The sequence below is a fragment of the Pecten maximus genome, chromosome 19 (assembly GCF_902652985.1).
Source record: "Pecten maximus chromosome 19, xPecMax1.1, whole genome shotgun sequence".
NCBI classification, from domain to species: Eukaryota; Metazoa; Mollusca; class Bivalvia; order Pectinida; family Pectinidae; genus Pecten; species Pecten maximus.
This window is the reverse complement of record NC_047033.1, coordinates 27,560,211-27,575,477: the sequence shown is the minus strand read 5'-3', so window position 1 is coordinate 27,575,477 and position 15,267 is coordinate 27,560,211. Positions and strand designations below refer to the sequence as shown.

The window sequence follows — 15,267 nt, the reverse complement described above, 5'->3', positions numbered from 1 at the left end:
TGCTTTTGACCCCAGTAGTATTAGGAGGGAGATGCTTTTGACCCCAGTAGTATTAGGAGGGAGATGCTTTTGACCCCAGTAGTATCAGGAGGGAGATGCTTTTGACCCAAGTTGTATTAGGAGGGAGATGCTTTTGACCCCAGTAGTATCAGGAGGGAGATGCTTTTGACCCCAGTAGTATTAGGAGGGAGATGCTTTTGACCCCAGTAGTATTAGGAGGGAGATGCTTTTGACCCCAGTAGTATTAGGAGGGAGAGGATCTCAGGCTCAGAATTAGATAGACGAGAGAATTTCAGGCGCAGTAGTATCAGAAGGGGGAAGGCACTAGTACATAGTCTGCCACCGCTGTCCCGCCTGTCAGTCTCGTCACGGCGTTGGTGACAAATAGCCAAATAGACAGCTCGCCTCGACTCCGACTTCAGTAACATCTTAATATGTAACTGAACCGGTCACCTGGTCCATACAGAGCATAGATACATCTGGAAACACATACCTGTACGATCTGAATACGACTAACACGGAGCATTACGTACAGATATATATATATATATGCATTCTGGATTAGTTTTTATGTTTTAATTCAAAACGACGAGCTTGTCTTAAAGATTCACCTATCACAGGTGTGCACTGTCGCGTGCTCAGGTATCAACTATTTCGGCGAGATAGAATGTTTTAGTGAAGATAAGGGATTGTATGAGGGACGTCTGTCTGTAGGATGAAGGCCTCTAGCCTACTCCTCCTTCTCTGGATCTCAGTTACCACAGGTAAGTCTTTAATAACCTAATGTTTGTTTAAACCTAAAGGAAACCTCATTATCAAAACACGGACAAACGGAATTTATTACGCGGCGAGCTACTTTAGTCCGAACGGAAGTAGTTATATATCTCAAGTTTAACACTTTAGATCTTGGTGGCGACTCAAATCTTGGTAATATCGACTCAGACCTTGGTAATGGAGACTCGGACCTTGTGTATTGGAGACGTAAATCTTGGGTAATGGCGACTCAGATCTTGGTAATGGCGACTCAGATATTGGTAATGGCGACTCAGGTCTTGGTAATGGCGACTCAGATCTTGGTAATGGCGACTCAGGTCTTGGGTATTGGAGACTCAGTCCTTGGTAATGGCGACTCAGATATTGGTAATGGCGACTCAGATATTGGGTATTGGAGACTCAGTCCTTGGTAATGGCGACTCAGATCTTTGGTATTCGGGAGACTCAAATCCATAGCAGACCTGAACATTTATACTTGGTTTATTGTAAATCAACTCTGAACGTGAAAGAACCGTGAAATCCTTTTGATTATTTATTACACTGTATAACATACCTACAACATCAATTCGTTAGCCCGGATTATTTGAGAGCCCTGCATTACTTACCCAAGACTGGATTCGTTAATCCGAAACACGAACCCACGTTGACTCTTGTTTAAAGTCACTCTCAGTTTCGTGTTCATTTGACGATAGTGATGGTAACGTCACTCACGGGAAACCAAATAAAGATGAAACATGAACAATTGTCTTGGTGTCAAAGACAGAAATTAGCCCGGAACAATGCCATTTGATAATGAAGTTTTAATTGCCCAATACTATCAGTTTTTAAGTACTGACTAAGTTGCTTTCTAGAAACATAGGTAACATGCATGATATGGCGCTACAGATGGTGTTTCCGTGTGTGTTATTGAGTAGTGTTAAGGTGGTATGTTAGATGTTTTTACGGCATTAACATATATTTTCACAGACAGTTCCTGTTCCAAAACACAGAGCTGTCAACCCGATTTTATTACCGTAATGTGGTTAATTAATGAATGACACATGGAAGGATCATAGGAATTTGTATCTAGATGGAGTTCGGCAAGTCATGGACTGTAATAGGCAATGTTTGATGAGAATCTAATTGGATATTTCAGTTGAGCAGATTTGTTTTTAACCATGTTATTCTAACCATTTCCCCATGTAAATAATTCATTTTACTCCTTGAATACGTCATTTCTATTAAATGAAAAACTGTATTCTTCAAAAATACCTAGAGCAGTCTGGGACAGATATGACTTTATCACAGGGACTCTGTATGAATTCCTAGCCAAGGGTTCATATCTATGCATAATATAATAACATGGTACTTGCATGGACTGTGTGATGATATGCTACCTAATATGGGTCGTGGGTCAGGAGTTCGTGCCACACCCTGTGCTTATCACACCGGAATTTTGTAGGATTGTGTACAGCACAGGGACTTGACGATTGTTATAACATAGCTAAAATGATATTCATGTAATGGTATGATTATATAAAGCACAGGGACTTTACGATTGTTACAAACTTGCCTAAAATGATATTGATATAATGGTATGATTACTATAGTATATAGCACAAGGACTCGATGATTGTTATAAACTTGGCTAAAATGATATTCATATAATGGTATGATTATATCGCACAGAGACTCGATGATTGTTACAAACTTAGCTACAATGATATTCATATAATGGTGTGATTATATAGCACAGGGACTTGACGATTGTTATAAACTTGGCTGAAATGATATTAATATAATGGTATGATTATATAGCACAGGGACTCGATGATTGTTATAAACTTAGCTACAATAATATTGATATAATGGTATGATTATATAGCACAGGGACTTGACGATTGTTATAAACTTGCCTTAAATGATATTGATATAATGGTATGATTACTAAGTATATAGCACAAGGACTCGATGATTGTTATAAACTTGGCTAAAATGATATTCATATAATGGTGTGATTATATAGCACAGGGACTTGACGATTGTTATAAACTTGGCTAAAATGATATTAATATAATGGTATGATTATATAGCACAGGGACTCGATGATTGTTACAAACTTATCTACAGTGATATTCATATAATGGTATGATTATATAGCACAGGGACTCGATGATTGTTATAAACTTATCTAAAATGATATTCATGTATTGGTATGATTATATAGCACAGGGGCCTGATAGTTTAAGCATGTGATCTAGGTAAAACATAGGGATATGATAAACGTGATTAAACATGACGTCATATTTATCATACGTTTTTGTGCGTCACTATTTGAAAAAAGGAAGAACAAACGCTTATGTCCCACATAGAAACTTTTTTTTTTTTTTTGTGAATAGGTCATTATATCAATGTCTAAACCCTGTGATCTTAAGCCAGGATTAATATGTCTTACTGCGATGCGTGGCCATAGTTGAACGACCAAATAAATCTCTCTCGTGGCACCTGAGAGAGCTAGACAAGGGGAGAGAACTGGGAGGGAGGGTTGTGACCTGCCATTGACCCGCGCGGTATATCACAGAGACCAGCGAGCCAGTGAAATATCAGCATATCTAATAAACAATGCCACTCATACATTGTTTTCTCAAAGTGCTGTCGTCATTCTGATAAATTGTTCATTTTAACATTTTTTTTTCTTCAAATAGCTGCTTCTTTTATCCAAATATAAGGTTTTATCTTAGTAGTAGCACAATATTTTAATTCTCGGATTTTTAAAAAATATATATTACAAAACAATATATAGTTAGGGTTATATAGTATTTTGAAGAAAATGAAACACAAATAAATAAAAATACAACAAAAAACTAGATCCTGTTTATTTAAATGCGGAGCAAGGTTTTCGTTTGTCATATGTAAGCGTTAAACTCGTGAGCATGCTTCAATGCGAACTGGACGTTTAAGTAGACGGGATCCAGTTTTTTGTTGTATTTGTGTTTATTTATAATGTGTATTGTAAATTATAATCAAGACAACTTAATTGCTTCATTTCTTCATTTGTTAATTAAGTAAACGTCTTAATAATGGTCAACTTCTATAGTGATATGACAGACCAGTGTGTACTGATGACGTCATACATAATTAAGTTGTCGGATAGAACAGTTAGACATTGACATTGACTACAGCTAATTTGCATATAGTTATAATAACGTGTTGTGTCTAGGGGTCACGAGGTCGACAGCTGCTTGACGTTTTCTAGGTTTATAATTTAACAGGTAATTCAATTAATTCAAACATTTACACCTTGTTTGCATAATTAATTCACGTGATATGCAATACCTGCAGATTTGACCGTGCTAAACAATGGGCCTTGTGAACAAGTTAATATCAACACATATTTTCAGACTTTGCACACCAACGCAATCGGCTATTTTCGGGACTTTCCGTCAGTCAACTTGGACGAGTGTATTTAAAGCGAATTATGCCGTGGAACCTATGAATTTCTTATAGAGCCATTTATTGAAAATGACCAAAAATGTTTATGATGGAAATGGAGGCCTCATCTCGTATTCAATGGACCAAAAGTGCATCTTGTAACTAATTGTCTCCTGCAGTTGTATTCTCTGGTATGTGTCAGTGTGGCCACACATTCTGTACTGTCTGTGTGTCAGTGTGGCCACACATTCTATACTGTCTGTGTGTCAGTGTGGCCACACATTTGATACTGTCTGGTATGTGTCAGTGTGGCCACACATTCTATACTGTCTGTGTGTCAGTGTGGCCACACATTCTATACTGTCTGTGTGTCAGTGTGGTCACACATTCTGTACTGTCTATGTGTCAGAGTGGCCACACATTCTATACTGTCTGGTATGTGTCAGTGTGGCCACACATTCTATACTGTCTGTGTGTCAGTGTGGCCACACATTCTATACTGTCTGGTATGTGTCAGTGTGGCCACACATTCTATACTGTCTGTGTGTCAGTGTGGCCACACATTCTATACTGTCTGGTATGTGTCAGTGTGGCCACACATTCTATACTGTCTGGTATGTGTCAGTGTGGCCACACATTCTATACTGTCTGGTATGTGTCAGTGTGGCCACACATTCTATACTCTCTGGTATGTGTCAGTGTGGCCACACATTCTATACTGTCTGGTATGTGTCAGTGTGGCCACACATTCTATACTGTCTGGTATGTGTCAGTGTGGCCACACATTCTATACTGTCTGGTATGTGTCAGTGTGGCCACACATTCTATACTGTCTGTTATGTGTCAGTGTGGCCACACATTCTGTACTGTCTGGTATGTGTCAGTGTGGTCACACATTCTATACTGTCTGGTATGTGTCAGTGTGGCCATACATCCTGTACTGTCTGGTATGTGTCAGTGTGGCCACACATTCTATACTGTCTGTGTGTCAGTGTGGCCACACATTCTATACTGTCTGTATGTGTCAGTGTGGTCACACATTCTATACTGTCTGGTATGTGTCAGTGTGGCCACACATTCTATACTGTCTGGTATGTGTCAGTGTGGCCACACATTCTATACTGTCTGTGTGTCAGTGTGGCCACACATTCTATACTGTCTGGTATGTGTCAGTGTGGCCACACATTCTATACTGTCTGTGTGTCAGTGTGGCCACACATTCTGTACTGTCTGTGTGTCAGTGTGGCCACACATTCTATACTGTCTGTGTGTCAGTGTGGCCACACATTTTGTACTGTCTGGTATGTGTCAGTGTGGCCACACATTCTATACTGTCTGGTATGTGTCAGTGTGACCACACATTCTATACTGTCTGTGTGTCAGTGTGGCCACACATTCTGTACTGTCTGGTATGTGTCAGAGTGGCCACACATTCTATACTGTCTGGTATGTGTCAGTGTGGCCACACATTCTATACTGTCTGTGTGTCAGTGTGGCCACACATTCTGTACTGTCTGGTATGTGTCAGTGTGGCCACACATTCTATACTGTCTGGTATGTGTCAGTGTGGCCACACATTCTATACTGTCTGTGTGTCAGTGTGGCCACACATTCTGTACTGTCTGTGTGTCAGTGTGGCCACACATTCTGTACTGTCTGGTATGTGTCAGTGTGGCCACACATTCTATACTGTCTGGTATGTGTCAGTGTGGCCACACATTCTATACTGTCTGTGTGTCAGTGTGGCCACACATTCTGTACTGTCTGTGTGTCAGTGTGGCCACACATTCTATACTGTCTGGTATGTGTCAGTGTGGCCACACATTCTATACTGTCTGGTATGTGTCAGTGTGGCCACACATTCTATACTGTCTGGTATGTGTCAGTGTGACCACACATTCTATACTGTCTGTGTGTCAGTGTGGCCACACATTCTGTACTGTCTGGTATGTGTCAGAGTGGCCACACATTCTATACTGTCTGGTATGTGTCAGTGTGGCCACACATTCTATACTGTCTGGTATGTGTCAGTGTGGCCACACATTCTATACTGTCTGTGTGTCAGTGTGGCCACACATTCTATACTGTCTGGTATGCGTCAGTGTGGCCACACATTATATACTGTCTGGTATGTGTCAGTGTGGCCACACATTCTGTACTGTCTGGTATGTGTCAGTGTGGCCACACATTCTATACTGTCTGGTATGTGTCAGTGTGGCCACACATTCTGTACTGTCTGGTATGTGTCAGTGTGGCCACACATTCTGTACTGTCTGGTATGTGTCAGTGTGGCCACACATTCTATACTGTCTGTTATGTGTCAGTGTGGCCACACATTCTATACTGTCTGGTATGTGTCAGTGTGGCCACACATTCTATACTGTCTGGTATGTGTCAGTGTGGCCACACATTCTGTACTGTCTGTGTGTCAGTGTGGCCACACATTCTATACTGTCTGGTATGTGTCAGTGTGGCCACACATTCTATACTGTCTGGTATGTGTCAGTGTGGCCACACATTCTATACTGTCTGGTATGTGTCAGTGTGGCCACACATTCTATACTGTCTGGTATGTGTCAGTGTGGCCACACATTCTGTACTGTCTGTGTGTCAGTGTGGCCACACATTCTGTACTGTCTGTGTGTCAGTGTGGCCACACATTCTGTACTGTCTGTGTGTCAGTGTGGCCACACATTCTGTACCGTCTGGTATGTGTCAGTGTGGCCACACATTCTGTACTGTCTGGTATGTGTCAGTGTGGCCACACATTCTGTACTGTCTGGTATGTGTCAGTGTGGCCACACATTCTATACTGTCTGTGTGTCAGTGTGGCCACACATTCTGTACTGTCTGTGTGTCAGTGTGGCCACACATTCTATACTGTCTGTGTGTCAGTGTGGCCACACATTCTATACTGTCTGTATGTGTCAGTGTGGTCACACATTCTATACTGTCTGGTATGTGTCAGTGTGGCCACACATTCTATACTGTCTGGTATGTGTCAGTGTGACCACACATTCTATACTGTCTGTGTGTCAGTGTGGCCACACATTCTGTACTGTCTGGTATGTGTCAGTGTGGCCACACATTCTATACTGTCTGGTATGTGTCAGTGTGGCCACACATTCTATACTCTCTGGTATGTGTCAGTGTGGCCACACATTCTGTACTGTCTGGACACTTTGTTTTGTGTGTACAGTAGAACCTTGTTAGTCTGGACGCTTCTGTTTGTGTGTACAGTAGAACCTTGTTTGTCTGGACGCTTCTGTTTGTGTGTACAATAGAAGCTTGTTTGTCTGGACACTTTGTTTTGTGTGTACAGTAGAACCTTGTTAGTCTGGACTCTTTGGTTTGTGTGTGTGTGTACAGTAGAAGCTTGTTAGTCTGGACACTTTGGTTTGTGTGTACAGTAGAACTTTGTTAGTATGGAGACTCTGGTTTGTGTGTACAGTAGAACCTTGTTAGTCTGGACACTTTGATTTGTGTGTACAGTAAAACCTTGTTAATCTGGTCACTTTGGTTTGTGTGTACAGTAGAATCTTGTTAGTCTGGACACTTTGGTTTGTGTGTACAGTAGAATCTTGTTAGTCTGGACACTTTGGTTTGTGTGTGTGTGTACAGTAGAAGCTTGTTTGTCTGGACACTTTGGTTTGTGTGTACAGTAGAACCTTGTTAGTCTGGACACTTTGATTTGTGTGTACAGTAAAACCTTGTTAACCTGGTCACTTTGGTTTGTGCGTAAAGTAGAACCTTGTTAGTCTGGACACTTTGGTTTGTGTGTACAGTAGAACCTTGTTAGTCTGGATACTTTGGTTTGTGTGTACAGTAGAACCTTGTTAGTCTGAACACAGTCATTGGTTTGTGTGTACAGTACAACCTTGTTAGTCTGGACACTTTGATTTGTGTGTACAGTAGAACCTTGTTAGTCTGGATACTTTGATTTGTGTGTATAGTAGAGCCTTGTTAGTCTGGACACTTTGGTTTGTGTGTATAGTAGAACCTTGTTGGTCTGGTCATTTTGGTTTGTGTGTACAGTAGAACCTTGTTAATCTGGACACTTTGGTTTGTTTGTACAGTATAACCTTGTTGGTCTGGTCATTTTGGTTTGTGTGTACAGTAGAACCTTGTTAATCTGGACACTTTGGTTTGTGTGTACATTAGAATCTTGTTAGTCTGGACATCTTGTTAGTCTGGACTCTTTGGTTTGTGTTTACAGTAGAACCTTGTTAGTCTGGACACTTTGGCTTGTGTGTAAAGTAGAACCTTGTTAGTCTGGACACTTTGTTTTGTGTGTACAGTAGAACCTTGTTAGTCTGAACATTTTGTTTTGTGCGTACATTAGAACCTTGTTAGTCTGGACACTTTGGTTTGTGTGTACAGTAGAACCTTGTCAGTCTGGACACTTTAGTTTGTGTGTACAGTAGAACCTTGTTAGTCTGGACACTTTGGTTTGTGTGTGTGTGTGTGTGTGTACAGTAGAACCGTGTTAGTCTGGACACTTTGGTTTGTGTGTGTGTGTACAGTAGAACCTTGTTAGTCTGAACATTTTGGTTTGTGTGTACAGTAGAACCTTGTTAGTCTGAACATTTTGGTTTGTGTGTACAGTAGACCCTTGTTAGTCTGGACACCATGGTTTGTGTGTACAGTAGAATCTTGTAAGTCTGAACATTTTGGTTTGTGCGTACAGTAGAACCTTGTTAGTCTGGACACCATGGTTTGTGCGTACAGTAGAACCTTGTTAGTCTGGACACCATGGTTTGTGTGTACAGTAGAACCTCGTAAGTTTGGAAACTTTGGTTTGTGCGTACAGTAAAACCTTGTTAGTCTGGACACTTTGGTTTGTGTGTACATTAGAACCTTGTTAGTCTGGACACTTTGGTTTGTGTGAAGAGTAGAACCTTGTTGGTCTAGACACTTTATTTTGTGTGTACAGTAGAACCTTGTTAGTCTGGACACTTTGGTTTGTTTGTACATTATAGCCTTGTTAGTCTGGACTTTTTGATTTGTGTGTTCAGTAGAACCTTGTTAGTCTGGACACTTTGGTTTGTGTGTACAGTAGAACCTTGTTAGTCTGGATTTTTTAGGTCACCTGAGACGAAGTCTCAGTTGACCTATTGCAATCGCCTTTTGTCCGGCGTCGTGCGTCGTGCGTCGTGTGTCGTGCGTCGTCCGTCGTGCGTCGTAAACAATTTACATTTTCAACTTCTTCTTAAAAACTGCTGAACTAAATTCAATGAAATTTTACAGGAAGCTTCCATGGCTGAGGGTGAACCAAAATTGTGAATTATATGGTCCCCATCCCCCAGGGGCCTGAGGGGCGGGGCCAAAAAGGGTCAAATTGACTAAAATTTCAAAAATCTTCTTCTCTACTCTCAGATAAGGTGGAATCAAACACTCTTCATAGATGAAAGGGTCTTAAGGTCCTTTACCAAAATTGTGAATTTCATGACCCTGGGGTCTCATGTTTGCCCCTGGGGAGGGGGTAAACTTTATTATAGTTTATATAGGGAAATCACATTTTTGACTATTATTTGTTGGATTTGTATTGGAATTCATTCTAACTTGTATCAAATTATCAGCATGGGATGACACTTTGATGGTATGTACATGTTGGCCCTAGTTGACCCCCAGGGGCTGGTGGGCGGGGCCAAAAAGGGTCAAATTGACTAAAATTTCAAAAATCTTCTTCTCTACTCTCAGATATGGTAGAATCAAATACTCTTCATAGATGGAAGGATTTTAAGGTGCTTTACCAAAATTGTGAATTTCATGACCCTGGGGTCTCACGTTTGCCCCTGGGGAGGGAGTAAACTTTACTATAGTTTATATAGGGAAATCACATTTTTGACTATTATTTGTTGGATTTGTATTGGAATTCATTCTAACTTGTATCAAATTATCAGCATGGGATGACACTTTGATGGTATGTACATGTTGGCCCTAGTTGACCCCCAGGGGCTGAGGGGCGGGGCCAAAAAGGGTCAAATTGACAAAAATCAAATACTCTACATAGATGGAAGGATCTTAAGGTCCTTTACCAAAATTGGGAATTTCATGACCCTAGGGTCTCATGTTTGCCCCTGGGGAGGGAGTAAACTTTACTATAGTTTATATAGGGAAATCACATTTTTGACTATTATTTGTTGGATTTGTATTGGAATTCATTCTAACTTGTACCAAATTATCAGCATGGGATGACACTTTGATGGTATGTACATGTTGGCCCTAGTTGACCCCCAGGGGCTGGTGGGCGGGGCCAAAAAGGGTAAAATTTACAAAAATTTCAAAAATCTTCTTCTCTACTCTTAGATATGGTAGAATCAAATACTCTTCATAGATGGAAGGATCTTAAGGTGCTTTACCAAAATTGTGAATTTCATGACCCTGGGGTCTCACGTTTGCTCCTGGGGAGGGGGTAAACTTTACTATAGTTTATATAGGGAAATCACATTTTTGACTATTATTTGTTGGATTTTTATTGGAATTCATTCTAACTTCGTTAACATTATCAGCTTGGGATGACAGTTTGATGGTATGTACATGTTGGCCCTGACTGACCCCCAGGGGCTGATGGGCGGGGCCAAAAAGGGTCAAATTAACAGAAATTTTAAAAATCTTCTTCTTACAGCCCAAATAAGGTAGAATTAAATACTCTTCACAGATCGAAGGATCCTAAGGTGCTTTACCATAATTGTGAATTTCCTAGCCCTGGGGTCTCGCGTTTGCCCCATGGGAGGGGATAAACTTTACTATAGTTATAGGGAAATCACATTTTTGACTATCATTTGTTTTATTTGTTTTGAAATTCATTCTTTCATTCAAATTTACTGAAATATTTCAAAAATCAGGTGACCGTTAAGGCCCATGGGCCTCTTGTTTATTTGTGTGTTCAGTAGAACCTTGTTAGTCTGGACATTTTGGTTTGTGTGTACAGTAGAACCTTGTTAGTCTGGACACTTTGGTTTGTGTGTACAGTAGAACCTTATTAGTCTGGACACTTTGGTCTGTGTGTTCAGTAGAACCTTGTTAGTCTGGACATTTTGGTTTGTGTTTACAGTAGAACCTTATTAGTCTGGACATTTTGGTTTGTGTGTTCAGTAGAACCTTGTTAGTCTGGACATTTTGGTTTGTGTACAGTAGAACCTTGTTAGTCTGGACATTTTGGTTTGTGTGTACAATAGAACCTTGTTAGTCTGGACATTTTGGTTTGTGTGTACAGTAGAACCTTGTTAGTCTGGACATTTTGGTTTGTGTGTACAGTAGAACCTTGTTAGTCTAGACATTTTGGTTTGTGTGTACAGTAGAACCTTGTTAGTCTGGACATTTTGGTTTGTGTGTTCAGTAGAACCTTGTTAGTCTGGACATTTTGGTTTGTGTGTAAAGTAGAACCTTGTTAGTCTGGACCCTTAGGTCGATCGTTATAATATTTTAATATGCAACTTTATAGTCTTTGCATTTCAAATATTACTTTAATTGATTTTTATCTAAAACAGTTACGTGATAAACCTAGCATGACGTCACGTTGTGACCATACGCCCTGGTTAAGAATTACCTGTAGGTCACAATGCAGGTATTGTAAAAGTGCCTTATTAGAGACCTGCTGAATCACCTTTGTACCAAGTCAGTTTACGTGTATGAGTATGATACAAATTATACATATGTATGGAATGTAGTTCGTGCTAAGTCGCTGCGTGCTGAATTAAGATTTCAGTAAATTTTGGTGAGTTGAATAACATATTTGTCATTCCTAATTACAATATAAACGAGACAAGTACGTACACATAAATCTCTTAATTATATATATACACATACTGCTTTAATACTACTGTGTATAGGTACTGTGGCCATTTGCGACCATGACATCTTGTCGTGGTACTAGAACGTCTATTGCGCAATATCTCCCAGAATGCATCGCGTTCACTTCCATAACACGACAGAAATTACAGCTTTTCCATAGAAAAACTTGGATAGATTTTCCAGGAGATATCTCTCCTGGATTTCCCCCAATCGATTGCTTTTGAGTCGTGAGGCATGAGGCGATATAGCACTATGAGTCGAAACGGCAATCATTTCACCGTCGGGCGTCATGGTACTACGCCATCCGGAACTCCTCGTTTTTTTCAAAATAGGTATAGCGAGGTGATCCGAATGGGTACTACGTGCCTGACGTCAGGACGCATGCGCAGTGTGCTGATTATGACATTTCGGTGTAGATACAGAAAGGTGAAAATAATATTTTAAAACATTCTATCATTTTCAGTAGTGAACAATGGTAGTTACATATCACTGTCAGTTGTTTACGATGGTAGCTGTAACTATGTCGTCTGTGTAATATTTTCCGTATGGATACATTTTTTTTTTGCGTCTGTCTGAGGGTTACGTCAACGATAAGTTTAACAGTTTCACAGTCGCATATCAAAAAGTTAATGCAGTGAGAATAACGGCATGTCTGTATTTAATTAATTAAAGAAAAGGAATGTTCATAGTTACAACCTGGTGTTGGTGGGGGGGAGGAGGAGTGGGGGGGGGGGGGGGGGGGGGGCAAAGATTCATAGAAATTTGAAGCATTACAGAATTTAAGGACGGTTCCTTAAGTAGACTTAAGGACCCCTCCCCTTAGTTCTGTAATAAGGTAAGATGGTTATTTCTGTTGCAAGATTTTATGATTCTCTCGACCAGTCTCTAAACATATAAAATTACAATAATACATGTAAAGATGTTATTGTCTACGTATTTTAAAGATTTATGATTTGATTACGTCTCTGTAATCTAACAGAGTTCTTGGTTCTCCCGGTGTCTCTCTGAAGTATTTTTAATGCATTTACGGTTAACGTAGATCTGATTTCTACTGATAAATTATTCCAGATTTTTGCTGTTATTACTTATTTTTCCCCTTTTTGTTGACGTCGAGTACTGAGGGTACGTTTTCTTAGAATGGCTTCTTTCATTGTTTCCACGCGAAACATCATCTCGTAAAACGATAGCATTACTAGCATCCCCTTTTTTACCGCCTACTCAAGATCCTAGAAATCTTATAAAATGCTTTCCTTTGGAGAATTTTAAAATCAAAGAATTTCTTCGAGTAGGGAACGTTGATGAAACGGGGCCTAATCATTACCTCGCACAGGGACCGATCAGAATTCCTCTTCTCGTGCGTTGACTACTGTATGTAAAAGCAGCGAACTCTGATACATATGAAAATAAATAACGACGGTACCTGTGTCACCTCGTTAAATTAAAAATATTTTCCCGTCTTATTTAAATCCAAGGTTGATAAATACGTTATTTTAAAACAGAATTCCCTGTTTGCTTATATTCGGGCTGAAATGGCTCTACACAATAAAAACAACCACATCGTTAATTAATGATGTAGTCACAGCCATCGGACTGGAGCTCCGCCTGTCCTCGTATCTCTGACGTCACAGGCCAAACTAGTCGAGCATGATTAATATCGCCTGTCGTAAGCTACGAGTACGAACAAAGACATTTTCTTGTAACGATTACAATATTTCGTGTTTCTGTTTTTATGGACGATTTCAGTGATAGTCACTTGTCGTTCAATCCGGTTGTCAAAAGTTCAAAGAATTCGGATTTCTTTATTTTTTATTTGTGTATTACATCAAATACAACACGTTAAGTGCGAGTGTTTCTCTCTGATGAATGGAGTGTGTGGTTGTGTTACTGTTTATACAAGATAAATTACTCTGTTTAATCAGACTAAAAGCCTTTAAACCATGTCTTTTCTAGTACCTATTATCCCGTGTAACCTACAACAAAAAGCAACACCAAAAACCGTGTCAAGAGAATATAATTCATTAATGATATTTCATGTAAAAAAAATTGTAATTCGAACTCAAAATTGATAACACGCAGGCAAAATAAAATTCACCCAGAGCATCGGACTCACCCCCCCCCCCCCCCCCCAAAAAAACAAACCCCAACAAGAAAACCAATAAATAAATCAAAAAATAAATCGGGTTTTTCGGAAGCGGAAGCGTCTTCTGCATCAATGACGTCATTAACCATACAAACCTATGCCATATCCGTTGACGTAACTTCCTCAAGACGAGCAATACGGATGTGACAACGAAAAATGCTCAGTCCATCCATATCTACATATGTACAGTAGTAATTTAACTAGAAATAGCGAGTTATAGTTTATCAGTATTACATGTCGATAAAAGATAACTTGTTGTTACAATCAATAACACTAATTATATGTTGTCGATATGTTGATACGCTCGACTGAACTAACTGCGTAACTTAAACTCGGTATATCTAGTTAAACTTTGAAAGATGAAAACAATTAAGTCGTCCAAATTATTTCTTTGGTTACATTGTACTCAACAAGACGCATGAAGTTCTCATGGTAAGAACAAATTCTAAAAGTAGCTTTGTGAACACTACTACTTCTAGTTACTAACTTGACAACTGGTGACCAATATAAAAGCTTCCATACTTTAGCGATGCAATTAATAATTGATTCAATTCATATTTAAAAGATAAAATAAAGCTCAAACATTTGAAGGGTGACGATAACGTTTAAACAAAAACAACATCGTATTCTTGTTTTTAACTGATCAGAATTACTCTTTTCGTGGATGTAACTTGATGAAAATCATAGGATTTTTTTCGGACCGAAATCTCGTCTCAATTTTCAATTATTAATGCGACATTTCAATTAATTAGGAAAAGACATAGAAGTACAATGAAAGCTGTCAATGCCTTGTTTCCAGATAATTGTTTATGATGTGTATTGGAAGCTGTCGTTAATCAGTGTTAAGTGCGTGTGATGTTTCGATGTGACTATGTTAGCTGTCACGTGGTCCACTGATCACAGACAGTCTCTAATGGAGTATTGTAACTGTCAGTTACAGGAAACAACATTTTATAAAAAAAAAAAAATACCTGTTTGTTTACACCTGTAAAATGTATGTCTTATTTTACTTCTCAAAGTCGTAATATCGTCACAATCTACTTTTAAAAGTCGCAATTTCGTCATAATTTACTTCTAAAAGTCGTTATATCGTCAAAATTTACTTTTAAAAGTCGTAATGTCGTCGTAATTTACTTCTAAAAGTC

General features: G+C 39.4%; 1 protein-coding gene across 1 annotated transcript in view; it reads left to right on the top strand.

The window, feature by feature from the left end:
- The first annotated feature begins 573 nt into the window (after positions 1-573).
- LOC117317340 (low-density lipoprotein receptor-related protein 2-like) overlaps positions 574-15,267 on the top strand; it is a 132,073-nt gene continuing 117,379 nt past the window's right edge. The window contains 1 exon segment of the mRNA XM_033872140.1: positions 574-764. Coding sequence (XP_033728031.1) covers positions 716-764 — 49 coding nt within the window. The 5' untranslated portion in view covers positions 574-715.